The sequence below is a fragment of the Geospiza fortis genome, unplaced genomic scaffold (genome assembly GCF_000277835.1).
Source record: "Geospiza fortis unplaced genomic scaffold, GeoFor_1.0 scaffold361, whole genome shotgun sequence".
Lineage (NCBI taxonomy): Eukaryota > Metazoa > Chordata > Aves > Passeriformes > Thraupidae > Geospiza > Geospiza fortis.
Genome location: NW_005054356.1, coordinates 2,590,457 through 2,605,069, shown reverse-complemented (window position 1 = coordinate 2,605,069; position 14,613 = coordinate 2,590,457). Strand labels below are relative to the sequence as shown.

The 14,613-nt window shown below is 45.1% G+C and overlaps 1 protein-coding gene across 1 annotated transcript; it reads right to left on the bottom strand.

Annotated features, from left to right (window-relative positions):
* Positions 1-1,684: 1,684 nt before the first annotated feature.
* CBLN4 (cerebellin 4 precursor) lies at positions 1,685-8,378 on the bottom strand. Its single transcript, XM_005423676.2, has 3 exons — positions 8,364-8,378; positions 6,571-6,687; positions 1,685-4,129 (listed from the first exon to the last, which is right to left on the bottom strand). The coding sequence occupies exons 1-3, from the start codon at positions 8,376-8,378 to the stop codon at positions 3,932-3,934; spliced, it is 330 nt and encodes a 109-aa protein (XP_005423733.1). The 3' UTR covers positions 1,685-3,931.
* Between the last annotated feature and the right edge of the window lie 6,235 nt (positions 8,379-14,613).

Sequence of the window (14,613 nt, the reverse complement as noted above, 5' to 3'; positions counted from 1 at the left end):
AGGGAAGGGAAGGGAAGGGAAGGGAAGGGAAGGGAAGGGAAGGGAAGGGAAGGGAAGGGAAGGGAAGGGACATAGAGCTCCCTGCATTTATTTCTCTGTTCTCAAACCTGCTTGTAAAAATGCTCTGTGTGCAGGGGTGTTCCTCTGGGGGCTAAAACAAAGAGCTGGCAGCTAATTTGGGAATTCTTCAGGCATCTCACACTCTTCCACTGCATTCATCTTTCTAGGAGTGGTATGTAGATAAAATATGGAAGGGGAAAATACAGCAGAATTCCATTGCTCCAGAACCATCCTTTGTATTTTAAAAATGTCCTGTCTCAGAAAAAGAACTGATCCAGCAAAGTGAACAGGACCAGGATTGGATGTGTTGGCACCTGGGAATCATTTCCCAAACCCTGTTCCCATTGTCTCAGCTGGTTGCAGCACTTGCTGAGCCATAAAAAGGCCAAAGTGATTGAATTAACTCTCATAAAATGCTCAGACACTGCTAGAAAATGATGTAACCACACATAAAGCCTTGTTTTAAAAAAAAAGGGAATATATTTTCCTTCTCTGCGTTTCAAAGTTGGTTTTTTCTTTTTATTTAGTGACAAAAGAGCTTGTGAAAATTTCAAAGCTACCTCGGTGCCTTTTCAAAAATACTTTTGCCACCAAGTTCTTTTGAGCAGGATTTTTTTGGGCTCTGCAGTTCTGTGGCTTGTGCAGCCCAGATTGCTGACAGCACAGAGGATCCAACAGACAGAGCAGATTTCTGCACTGGGGAAGCAGAGGCAGGCAGGGAGAGCTGGCTCTAAACAGCATTTACATCCCTGAGGAGTGAAAGAAAGGAAAAAAGAGAGGGGATTCCCCCTCAGTTTCACAAAAAAAATATGGATAAAACATGAATAAACCAGATTTAAAAAGTAACAATCCTGCTCTCATTCATAAAGAAATCACTGATAATAAAATAAATCTCTGATTCTCAGAAAGTAACTTCTTAATTTTGTCCTTACCACGTGTAAGGCTGAAAAGTTTTCTGGCACAATCAGCCTTTGTAAGGCACAAAGCTCCTGCAAAGTGGGTGAAGGATGTGGGTGTGGATCCTCCCCTGGGGCAGCAGGGGCAGGATTGTGCCCTCCCCAAAATCAAAGAGGCTGCTGGAAATGCAGAGGATTTTAAGTCAGCTCTAACCCTTACAGAGCAGCCCAGTGCAGGGCTGGAGTTCTTGGAGACCAATCAAACCTCCAATCACAAATACCCCTGGGAAGGCAGAAGGAAAAGGAATTTTATTTTCCATCCTGGCTCGTCCTCTCTCTTCTGGGAGCAGGGCAAGATCTGGCAGCTCAAGTTGTGTCTAAACCCCACAATTTGCTCTTATTTAAATGTTCAGGTGTGACCTGCCTGGCCCCAGAGGCCACCTCTGTGTGACCACAGCAGCTCCATTTAAACCTTTCCTTTAGCCAGCAAAACAATTAATTGTAGAAACTTTTCCATCAAAATGAATCCTTTCAGTGAATAAGTCCCCAGTCTCTCCAGCTCAAGTTTAAATAAGCATTAATGACTCTGAAGAAATCAGAAATGTTTTGCTGAGGGGCAATCAAAGCAATATTGAGAGAGCTCAGGATTATTGCTGGGTGCTCAAGCAGCCTTTAGAGCTCGTGTGCTCACAAATTAAAGAAGTTAGATACATTTGATCATTCAGAAATTATACTGACACCTTTAATGCCATTTTTCTTCTGTCTCAGTAGCAACATTTCTTTTACATTACAGATATATCCATGGGCAGGGGGAGATGGCAGATTTGACCAATTTTATACAAAATACCAATGCTCCATCTGAAATAAACTCTTAGGACAAGTAACCTCTTTATAACATCATGCAAACTATGATCTGCAGTTCCAGGTGGTTGAGATATACATACATTTATATACACACATTTGGGGGTACAGCAGTAACACATTTTGATTGGTCATCACAGCTTTTTGAGATTTTTCAGCAATGGGAATCATTCACCTTCTTGCCAGGTCCTTCCACTTCTTGCCCAACCGCAGTGGTCAGTACAGCAACAAAACTGTGTAAAAAATCACCTCCTACCTGACTCACAGGAGTGCAAAGTGCCCACCAACCCTCCTGAAACAGCCCAAAATCTCCTGTGGGGTGGGTGAAGAAATCAGGAATTTGGGCACAGAGCTGTGCCACCAATTCCCTGATATCTTCTCAAGAAGCACCAAGCAGCCATAAATCAGATTTTCAATCGGCGCAATACCAACAGGACACGCTGCACTTGGCCAGCAAGGGAAGGAGTTGGAAACAGATCCCAAAAGCAGCAAATCCCAGCCCAAAGTGGCTTTCAGGGAAGCTCCCAGGTTGCTGCAGATGCTTCCGCCCACACACATTTTCAAATATCCAGAAATTTTTTATTTAGAACCACATCCTTCATGATATGCAAGGCACAAAGATCCATCAATTCAGTGTGTTTGGGGCACGAGGGATGAAGGTTTCGTTAGCAGCTCATGTGAAAATCATTTTATTGAATATTGAATATTGAATACTGAATATCGAATAGATCAATCTGATGGCACTGGAGTTTGATGGCAGAACCTAAAGCAGAGGTTTCATCCAAAATCCTTTGGAATCAATGTGATTCTCAACACCAACTTCAGTGAGGCCAGGATTTCTGCCTAAATTCTATTTTTAAATTAAATGCATAGGTTATTTCTAGATCACTCTGATTACTAACTAACTCATGGCAGCTTTTCTGCCTCCCGAGATATTTTCTGTGAATCCCAAAAGTTTCCATTTTGCATATAATAATTATATCCAATAAAAAAATAGTATGAAGTGACTCCCAAAACCCAAATGTCAAAAATTCAGCTAACATATATTAATCTTTATTGTGGAACAATGTGATAATAAATTAAAGTTTATGAATTCACATGACCTGTACAAAAAAGCTGGGAAGCTTTTGCACCAAGTTAGGTACCAGTTATTTGCCTTTCATATTTGTTAAACAAATAATCTAAAATTTTATACACCTGTGGAGTTAAGGCAAAACCAGATAAGACCTTTAACACAACAGAAGGGCTGGAAAATACACAGAAATACAAACAAGAGGGGTCTCATCTCCAGCTGACAAAGTGGTTGTGTCTAAGGAAGGAATCCCTCAGGAGCTGAATAAAGCAGTAATTATCAATCAAGTTAATTAAAACTGAAGAACAAGTGTGAGGCGTCGTGCAGGGCAGAGCTGTTCAGCAGAGCTGTGCCTGCATGCCCACCTTTAACCCTGAATGGTTGGAATCTGCTTTTCCTTTTGGGAACCAGTGGGAAAGAGCAACCCCTTCCAAACCCAACCAAAACACATCCACAACCGCTCAGATTCATGGAGGCTGCACTTGGCTGGGACTGAGCTTAAATATTTGGGTGAACCATCCAACACACAACACAGAGAGGAGAGCTCAGACCAGCACTCAGTAACAGGAATGACCTCTCTAGGACAGGGGAATGGATGATGGCAGTGCAGCCCAGGACACAAACATGACCAATATATCAATACACAGCTCTTTGGCAGCAACACACTAACTCTTGCTTGAAGTCTGAACTCAAACCCTCCTACATGAAAGACTTGGTGCCAGTCTTTTCACAGTTAAAGAAAATCCACTTCTTCCCCGAATCCAGGAAGGGAAATTGGAATAAATCTTGCAGGCAGCTCTAGGCTGAAACCTTAAGCGTTGGTATTTATTGTCTGCTTTAGTCTCAGGCCAAAGATATCGTATTTGGACACACAGAATTCTGTGGAACTTCTGAGTAGTTCAGATGGGGCCAGAATCCATGGAGAGAATCCAAAATCACCCATGAGAAATCAATAGAGAACCATCACTCCATGATGACAGAAACGATCTTCACGGAACAAGGATGAGTCCCCACCGGGATGAACGCCACGGGAAAATCAACTTTACAGGGGGAAGACCAGGAAGCCAGAGAATGTCGAGTACTGCCACCCACCAACCAGATTTCCTTTCTCCAGCTTCAGGTAAACCTTGTCCTCCTTGTCCAGGTAGAGCAGGACCCCGTTGGTGGCGGCCTCACGGGTGACGTCCTTGTCCCCAGCGAAGGCAGAGATCACTGGCTTCCCATTCAGCATCAGATTCACCTGCAAGACAGCCCCTGAGAAGCTCTAATTAACTGCAAAACATCAGGAACTACCCCTGAATATTAACCACGGTGCAAGGGACCAATCTTCAGTGAGTTTTGGGTTGTTTGAAAGTAATGATGACATTTATTTGGCACAAGAACGCAGATGTTCATGAGCTGGACCTGTAGCTGGGTGAGGCATCAGCTCACTTTGCCTGTCTCAAGGGTTATATAGTCACACAGGAAAAATAAATATATATTTTCAAGAAATTTGGGCACCTAGAGATGTTACAGGAGGTGTCAGAAGCACCGAAGTGGGCTGGGAGCTCACACTTCACTGGGAACAAAATGCGTGTCCCTCTCCATACTGATGGCAGCTTACTTCTGAAGTTTAGAACAGATCTTTAGCTTTATAAACTGGCTCCATTTTTTTCTATGAAACACTTCTGAAGCCTGCACAGCCTCTGCTCTGAAAGCAGCAGCTCTCAATAAAGATGGGCAGGGCCTGGGGGAATGGGCAGATCCAGGCATTTTTCATTTCCCCCATGGCAAGCTCTCAGCTTTGCTGCTTTTCCTTTCCAAACAGCTCTAATGCAGTCACAGGGGGTGAATTATGGGATGCTTACCCATATCCACTGTGCTGGCCCTGCATATGGTCCCATTAATTTTAATGGGAGTCACCACAGAATAAATTAGTGCTCAGCAGAAGTCAGGGCAGCAGAGGCTGGTATTTATTTGGGATTCACCTGTCTGGGAAATCCACTTAATCAGGTGTCTCCAGGGAACCAACTGCAGTGTAATGGTATTTAATGGCTCTAACAGATGTTGTGGGGGCAGAGCAACATCCCTTGTGAGGGGAGCCTGCAGGTGATTTAGTGGGGCTGAGATTCAAACCAGTCTGATCCACTGCAATGGTTTCTGGTTCTTCTCCCCATTTACCCCACAGGAAAAGGGCATCAGGGCTTTACTCATTGCTTGGCTTGGGTTTCTCACTCTTTCTGCTCCATCAGGTTCCCCTGGAATCATCTGACAGGAATTTAATCACACCAGAAGGCACATGGCAGGTTTGCAGGGATGGTCTCACACTGAATGCTCTAAAAGGGGCCAAGGAAACCCATCCATCACCTCAGAACCTCTCATCCATGAAAGATTTCATGCCATGCACCAGGCTGGAGCATTCCCTGCCACGAGCCCCAGGCTCCCAGGTTTGAGCTCCTGGTTTGTGAAATTCCAGAGTCTGAGCTGGACTTCCAGAAGCCAAGGCTTGGCATCTCTCTTGGCAATGGGCATTTTAAACCCACTGAAGGGGCTGACATACACTTATTCAACCTTCAGCATGCCAGGAAGTGAAAAGAACACTTTTTGTGCACATTAAACAGATTGAAAGCTCATTGTAGAGATTTTTGTGAGGTCAGTGTTTCACTTAAGGCTTTGCCATTGACCTGATTGGAATTAGGATTTTCCACTGCGCGCTGAAGGGGCATTTCCCCAGAGATGGCTCGTGGCTGTCACCAGCTCTCTGCCATCTCCACTCCCCCAGGAGCTCCAGCACACCCCAGAGAGGGCACAGAGAGATTCCCGAGCTCTGCTCCTGCAGAAACCCAGCTCAGCCCAGCCGGGCAGCCCCCAAGCCCCATCCAGGAGCAGCAGGGAGCGGGGAAGGGCTCAGGCACCTCAAGGGACCTGGAGCTCTCCTGGGTGGAAATGAGAGAAGCCACAGAGGCAGCTCTGGAAGCCAGGAGGTGTCGCAGCAACTGCCTGGCCTGGCAGGGAGGTGAAGGAATTACTTCAAGGAATGTGCAGTTGGCTCAGCAAGGGGATGCTCAGGAATTTAAAGGCTTTTCCCTCTTGTGTTTAATCAGGCAGCTCCATTGCTATTAAAGAAAGGCAGAATTGCCCCTTTTCTCTAATACATCACACACCTTTCATACATTGTGTGATGAAAAAAGGAGTTTGAATTGCTGTAAATGTTCCCTAGAAGACATTGCTACAGGGACATAACCAACCCAGGTCCTCAGCACCCTGAGGGCATAACCAGGTACCTGGCACCAGATGCCAGGGCACAAATTGTTCCAAAACCTCTCAAATCTGGTACCCAGAACTCCTGTGCTCCACACAGTGAGTTTAACCTGGAGACAAACACGACTCTTCAACAGCATTTCAGGGAAATTCAGAGTTCTCTTTTACTCTTGGATCATTCATTCTGTGGAATGCTTTATGTCACCCAGATATTCATGGCGTGGAAGTGAAGTTGTGGTGATTTATCTGAGGTGAGGATCCTGCCTTATTTCTGTTCATTTAAAATTAATGGACTCTACTGCTAGGAAGTCAAAACCACAGGTTGCTGTAAACAAAGCTCTTTTTCCTTAAAATCCTATTCAAAGCTCCAGTGCTCAGTCAATATTCTACCCTAAACAAACCAGTTAAATAAAGATTTTGTAATCATACTCATCGGCATACCTGGATTGTTTGACTCTGGTAGACTTTAATTACGTGGAAATTGAAACTGTAAATTCCTTTCCGTGGTGATACAAAGACAGACTCCAACGTGAAAAAATTGCCCACATTTACAAGGATCTACAAACAGAAAAATACAGCATGGGGATTAGCACAGGTAGTGAGTGCTAAAGAAAAATACAGATTATTTACTTAAGAAACCATTTGCCCATGGAAAATTTAATTTACATCTAAGCTGGTTTATTCATTTTCTCTCAATTACTTTGAATAACCCATTAAATGGATATTCAGTTGTATTTATAGGACAACTTTGCTACAAATAAACTAAGATGGGATTTAGTTCTTGCTATTACACCATCCCCTCAAGTCCTTTCTTCCACACATGTTTTAAAGAGCCATTTTTATTCATCACTCCCCAAAAAGACATGAAAACACCAATTCTGGGAGTGGCACGTGGCTTTTGGCTGAAGAGCAGGGGCCAAGCCAACGCTGCCTTCCCAAGGAGCCAGGTGTGAGCCAGGACTGCAGGAAGAGCAGGAGTCAAACCCAGCTCAGCCAGGCTGAGCTCCTGGAGCCCCTGGCACAGCCCAGCAGAGCCTGCCTGGGAGCCCTCGCCTGTTTGTACCAGCACTAACGATAATTTGGGTCTAATTAAACAGAGAGAAGTGACACGGGGGAACGTACAAGATGAGTGCATCACCCATACGCTTCATATCCTCTGTGATGACTGCATTTTGCTCCTTACCACCTAATTATGCTTTATTTTTAATGGATATTCCCAGTCTTTGTGCCAGGCAGAGCCCTCAGAAGCCTCCAGGACTGTCCATGGAGATTTGGGGTGATTTTTAATGGATATTTCCAGGTTCCTTTGTGCCAGGCAGAGCCCTCAGAAGTCTCTGGAGTTTTGGGGTGATTTTTAATGGATATTTCCAGGCTCCTTTGTACCAGGCAGAGCCTGGAAGCCTTTAGGAAGCCTTTAGGACTGTCCATGGAGTTTTGGGGTGATTTTTGGTGCCAGCACTAAACTGTGGGGCACATCTGGCTCCAGCTGCCACCACAATTGACTGCTCAGCTCAGCAGGGTGTAGGGACAAGAAGAGCCACCAGTCTCAATGACTCCAGGAGCTGGGATTAAAGCGTGTGCTGGTACCTGCCCGTTAATATCAGTGCTGGGCTGAGCTGGACTGTCAATTGTGCCGGGAAAGTTAAAGGGTTTTCCCTTAGAATTCTCTCTCCTTCCTCCCTCAGAAGCTGCACAAAGCATCTAAACCCTACATAGGCTGCCCTGAGCCCCCCGTGCCCAACCCCTCGGGCCGATGTCACCGCACCGGTGTCACCGAGCGCTGTCCCCGCGGCACCCCCGCTTACTCCCTGAAATATTAATGGAGCAGAATTTTTTTTTTTTTTTATTGTGAGACAGACTGGATTTTTCAGTGGGGTTTTTTTTCCCCCTTCATCTAACAAAGGTCCCTTCTTGTCAGTCAGCTTTGTAAAAGCAGAGGAAGCACCGAACACATTAGAAACCGAGATATGAGAGAACCCAACAAAAAACCTTCCTTAAAAAAAAAAAACTTTTGAACTTCAGAGAGGACGCAGCGCTTGCTTTGCTGTGAACACAGGGTTGGAGAGTTTTTTTCTTTTTAACAGACATGTGTAGCACATTTGTTTCAGTTTTATATCCGCTGTCATAATATGATGGTTTTATTCGGGTTTGAAACATGCTTCGGCTGGAAACCCTACATCTTTAAATTAGGCAACCCTGGTGCCTTTGCGATTTCCCTAGCTGCACTCTCTCACCTTACCCAGGTGCATGTTAAATCAGTATTAATGACAATATCATCCTTCTGCAGTCATCTCCTGCCTGCAATTTGGTTTTAATTACCCACCACGTTGTCTTTCCCCCTCACTGACAGCCATTAAATAGGGAATGACACCAGAGCTGTGCTGGTGTCGAATAGACACTTCACCAGCGTGGTTGGTTCTTTTTTTTTTTTTTTTTTTTTTTCCTTCCCTCTTTTCTTTCTTTCTCTCCTCTGGCTCTCTTTAAGCTGCCCAGAGAAATCCGCGCTGCCCGCAGCGCCCTTCCCTCCCCTCTCTCCACATCAAAAAGAAGCGCGAGAAGGGGAGGTGGGGGGAAGCGAAGCCCTCAGGTGAATTATTGCTGAGAGGGAGGAACGAGGAGCGGCGGAGCAGTGAGCCCGTGTGGCGCTGCCATGCCCAACGCTAATTCCAGCCGCAGGTCCGGGATGCTCGGAGCGGGGAGTGGGAGCTTCCCAAAGCTGCCAGATGCTGCTCTGAGAGCAGCGGCAGAGCTGCGCACTCCCCTCTCTCTCTCTCTCTCTCTGTGTGTCTCTCTTCCCCCGCTGCTCTCCCCGGCACGAACCCACAAATCCCCAAACCGCCCCTCGGCAGCGCTGAGGTCACAGCAAACCTGCCCAGCTCCCACCCCTCGGGGTTTCTGTTGGAATGTTGGGGGACACCAGACAGGTGATGCACTTTGGACCTGGTTAACAGAAGAGATTTGATACCAGGATGCCTTGGCATTTACAAACGGAACTTTGAAAATTAGACCTGGATTGCAAGAAGATTCACTCAAACAGGTTTACTGAAAAAACAAAATCCCATTAAACTCTGCAAGCAAGAGAGGCTGTTATATGCATAAGTTTGTGTGTGTGATTTTAACCTAATCATGGTAGTACACATGACTAGTCTGCCTGAAATAGCATATGGGTGTTTGGTGTGGAGAGCTAAGGGTGAAGCATTAATTCTGCAGGACTCAGCCAATCTTTGAGAAGCCATAAAGCAGCCAAAATTCTTAGCAAGCATCAAACTCCCTAAAATTCAGAAAGCCAAACTCAAATTTTAAGGAATCCCACTGGTCAGGCAAGAGGCAGAAATATTTCTGGTTTTAGGAAAGCATCAATATCCTCTTGCTCAGTGACACAACAAAGGTGGATGGGAGGGTCCAGCAGGGAAGCAGGATTTACTGCAAGGAAAGGAAACAAATACTAGAAATCAAACAATGCAAGAAATCAAACAAATACTTGCAGCACAGCTGTGTACCTCTGGTAGAAATTTGATCTGCAGATTAAAAGATTCACTCCTGTGCACATGAGGGCTCCAACAAAAAAAAAGCTGTGGCAAAAATATTTATTGTAAATACAATTTTATAAATAGTTCCACACTATTCCAACATCTCCTGCTTCAAACCTCTTCTGTCCCTGGCCTTTTAACACTGCACAAGTAGCAGCAAATATAATTCCATCTGCACAGAAATTTCGATTGGAACTTGAAACTGCTGATGTCTTTGAGAGATCAGTGGTTTGTCAGAGATTAAAAACGTTACGATCATTTTAGAAACTGGGTTTTGATTTTGCTTTGTTGTGGACAACGACATCAGGTGTCTCTATAGACATTCCTCCTAAAATCCATTCTAACCCTGCTCTCTGCCAGTTTGAAGCCATTCCCTGTGTGCTGTCTCCCTCCATCCCTGTCCAAAGTTTCTCCATCTTTCATGTCACGGCCACCCTGAGCTCACCCCTGTGCAGGTGAGCAATGCCAGCTGTGCCAGCAGAGCTGCTCCATCCCTCTGCCCAACCTGGAGCCCCCTCTGGGCTCCCCCAGCAGCTCCAGCTCCTGATGACTTTCACTGGAGTGAAACGGGCTGGAATTTGGCCGGGGGACCCCACAGCTGGAGCAGTGCAGAGCTGGGCTGTGGCCATCATCTTCCTCCATGCGCTGCTCCAAGAGACATCAGGGCTATCAATGATATCCCTGATCCACAGATCCACACCTAAGGAAGCAGCCTGGAGAGTCCCTGTCACCAAAACACCTGATCCACATCAGGAAACACATCCTCCTTTTTCCCCACCCAAACAGCAGGAAGAGAGCCCCAAGGCTGTTTGTTACAATCCTTTTTATGGGTGGCTGAGCTGGGCTTTAATTGCTGAGGAAATGAGGGAAGTTTGCTGTGGGAGAGGTGAGCTGAAAAGTGGAGATTGCATTTAATTCATAAGCAGCAAGGTTAATGATTGCTCTTATTTCATCTGACAAAGAATTCCTCGGTATTGATCCAGCTCCCTCTAACAGGGATTTTGTGTTTCTTCCTTTGAAAGAAAAATGAGTAAAATAAATAGCAGCAGCACACAACAATGGAAATTCAGTTAGATTAAGCTCACAGCTTCTTTTCCTTTCTGGACACACACTGTGTGCCTGAAACTGCCTCCAGTTGGGAGAATTTTGCTGTTTCACAGGAGACTTCCAGCGCTGAGGCAGCTTTCTGACAGAGGGAAGAGCCATGGGATAGAACCCCACGTTTGCATTTACATTTCCTTTTACCTCTCGCCTTGTAAACCTGCATTAAATACAATTTCTGTATCAATCTTGCATGAAACCTCCCAAATCTCTTCTGAAACAGAACATCCTGCTTTGTATAATTAGTCATTTGCCTTACAAAAGGGAGGAATAATCTGCCTCACACTTCCTCTCACGCTCGGTGCTTGTGCCTGGAGGCCTTTGGAATTTTTCTAACCCCTCAGTAACAGAGCCCTCCTTCCTCTCCTGGCTTTTCTTCTTCCCAATTATCTTTCCCTTCATTTGCTGAGCCTGGAGAGGTTTTTGCAGGGTTCCCCTCTGGGTCCCCCCATGCTCTGCACAGTGCTGAGCCCCCCATGAGCAGGAGATGGGGCTGAGGGGGATCAGGGGGGCTCCATCCCATAATACTGATGGCATTCCCCACCTGTGGTCGTGGCCAGGCTTTTCCCTGGGCTCTGCCATCCCCTCGGGCTGGGATTGCAGCTCCTGGGCTGGCTGGGCTCTCCGTGTGCTGCTGGCCCCGGCTCAGCTGGCTCGGGGCTCTCTGCTGCTCAAACTGTTTCTTGGCCAAAGCCAAGGCAAGTTCGCCTGCCTAATGAGCCTAATGAGGTTCTTAAAAACAGCCTGTAAATGCTTTATAAAGGAAATTTCACTTCATTTATAGGAGCATAAAATGTAAACAGATCCTGTAGGAATAGAATGAAATCTTCAGCTGTACACTGACTGCAATGAGTAGAAGGTTTTGGTCTTTAATTCACACTGATGCAGACTCAAGCCTAGGTTTTCCTTGCTTTATTTTAATCTAAAATCCAATTTTCCTTGTTTTTTTAAGTAAACTTTTTTTATCCTTTCCCTATGTTAATGCACCTCACCTCAGTCCATCCCATCTCCAAGAATTTTTTAAACTTTCTGCAGCAGCAGAACAGAGAAAACAATAAAAACCCATTTCCTACGTGTATTTGTTGGGCTGCTTTAATTTCCCTGCCACTCTGCTATGATAAATCTGTGTTGTGATGGCCTCGTCAGGAAAAGGGAATTTTGGAGCTGCCTGTGAATTTTGGAGGTGATTAAGGAAATGAGTCAGCAGGATGCCTGCGTGTGTAAAGGCAGCACTGCTCAGATCTGCTGACAGCTCTGGCACCTGAGCTCTTTATTCAGCATTTCTGAGCAGCCAGACCTTCTCTCTGACCAAAGCTGAGCACAATCCAGCAGCAGGTGAAATCTGGGCTTTGAAATCCTCCCAGGCAGATGCTGGGAGCAGCAGCACCTTCTCCTTGATGGATGTCTGGGAATATTCCAGTTTTCCTGCTGCTCTGGGTTTACATCAGTGTAAAAGTGAGAGCAAAATGTGACCCTGGAAGTTCCTCTTGCTCCCCCTGAGGCCCCAGGTAGGAGTCAGTTGTTTGCAAATGTCATCATAAATCTTCATTAAACTACCCACAAATAGCTTGATATTTCTTGTATTCGTGTTTATTCAAAATACATATTGGATATATATATTCAATATATATTGAAATATATATATTCAATATATATTTTGAATAAACATAAATGCAAGAAATATTTACATGTTTAACCCTGCTGTAAAAACAGAAGTCAGGTGGATTAAGGCAGAAAACCAAGTACACACATTAACTGCTTTTAAAGCAGGGATTTGCATTTAAAACTTGTTATAAAGCAAAATGTAACTATTGGTTTACTATTACTATTGTATTTCTGTTATTTTTTGCACGAATTCCAGCCTTTGGGGATGGTGTCAGCACAGCTTTCCTGCCTGCAGAAAGGGAGAGACAAGAGCAAAAAAAGGATTTACACACCTGAACCACAAAGTTTTGTGCATTTTGGGCTGAGGAACTTGGAGAGCAGGGGCACCACAGCAGGGCTGTCCTTCCACAGGGCAAGGTCAGTAATTCCATCAAATGAAGGGTTTGTTTGGGGTTTGATTTTCCTAATCAGCTTAATTCCTGACAGCAGAGGGAGAGATCAGATAGTTCTGCATGGCAGGATTCAGTGTGAGCATTGGTGACAGCAACTTGGGATATTGTCTGGGAGTTATTTACTGACTGAGAAAAGTTCCTGGGCTGGAATTGAGCAAATTTCTATTTATAATTGCATTATTTCAGGCCAAGTCCTACAGAGCTCATTCAGGAAAATTTCTAGGAGCTATAGGAAGAATTTTGGTATAAATCTGCTCATCAGTAGTTGATCTTTCTGGACAATAACCTTTGGGGTTTTTTAGGTCAGTGCTTATGAGCAAATGACATCACCATAGCAGAGCTCATCAGTTATTTACCCTTATGCAAAAGTGTCAGTGATTTCTGTTTCTAAACACTTTGCAGCATTTCTGAACTGCATCCAGGGACTTCAAATCTGCATCTGAAACCTTTTGTTTCAAGTGTCTCATTTGTCAAAGGAGCTTAAAGCAATATTTAGCTACTTTGTGGCTTTCTCTCATTTAATTACTGCTGACTGCCATTGTATAAAATGTCCCCAGTGGGCAAAATTCATCCCTGGGTAAACAGGCAGCAAGTGGGAAGGCTTAAAGCTCATTTAGCAATGCCTGCAATCATTTCTGTGTACTCCCAAACCCCTCTGTGCTGCTCACACACATCACACCATGCTGGGAGGTGAAGTCAGTGCTAAAGAAAATCTTATTTTCACCAAGGGTTCATCCCTGAATTAGCTGGAGCTTTCAAAGTCTCTCCTGCTCTGTGTTACTCTGGGCATAAAGCAGCTGGTTCAGCTTGCAGTACATTCTAAACAGGGAAAAAATTCATTTTTACATTGAATGTGGGGAGGAAACTTACCAGGTGAGCATTTTGGCAGCCCATTCATGCAGGGACTGGAGCCTTGCACCTTGAATATCCACACCCCAAATTCTGGGAGTGAGGCAGGGCAGGATCTGTCCAGGAGCTCTTTGAGGCACCATCAGAGCAGCCCTGGGTTGGGAGTTTTCCACATTTTTTTCTTTAAGATGAGCAGTTTCAAATTTGTTTGTGGTTTTTCTGAGCCATCAACTTCTTGAGCGCAGGAGGATTTTCTGAGAACTCTTCCAGCTTTGGTTGTTGTACAATGAGCACCCAAAACCCTTTCAAAAACCCCACTTTTATTCTCTTTATCTAACAGCATTTCCCCTCCTCCTAAAACTGGTCTGGATTAGAAAGGCATTAATTCAAAGCAGAAACCAGCATTCATAAGTGATGTCAAAGCTTTCCTGCACAGAACCCCTTCCAGGTGACCACGATTGTAATTTTACTGCTCATTTATACAAATTAGCAGCAGCACTCTGCCTGGTGCCTGCAGTTCAAATAGGAGAAGGGGAAAAAAAAAAAAGAGGAAAACTGGAAAGCAAAGTTCAGCCACTGCCCTGGGATGTAATTGCCCATTTGTGGAAGTTAAATTTTTTTCCACAGACTCCAGCGCTGGATAATCTCTGCTCTTTGCATCATCGGTTCGAAGCCCAGGGAGAATTCTGCCCCTGGGGAAGATGTTTGTATTTCAAGCTGTGAATCCCTGAAAACCCCTGGTGCCCCTGTGGGAGCTCAGATCCCTTCAGCGAGCTGTACCTGAGCCAGCTCCATTCCTTCAGCATTTCCTGGGGCAGGTTCAAGTTCCCTGGGACGTTGGATAAAGTCAGGGATTTCCCCTGGGAGCCCCAGGCCCAGGCGTGGCTCTGCTGAAGGCCATTAATTCTAACAGAAATACAGAAATTATCCTCCCTGCTCCTGCCCCC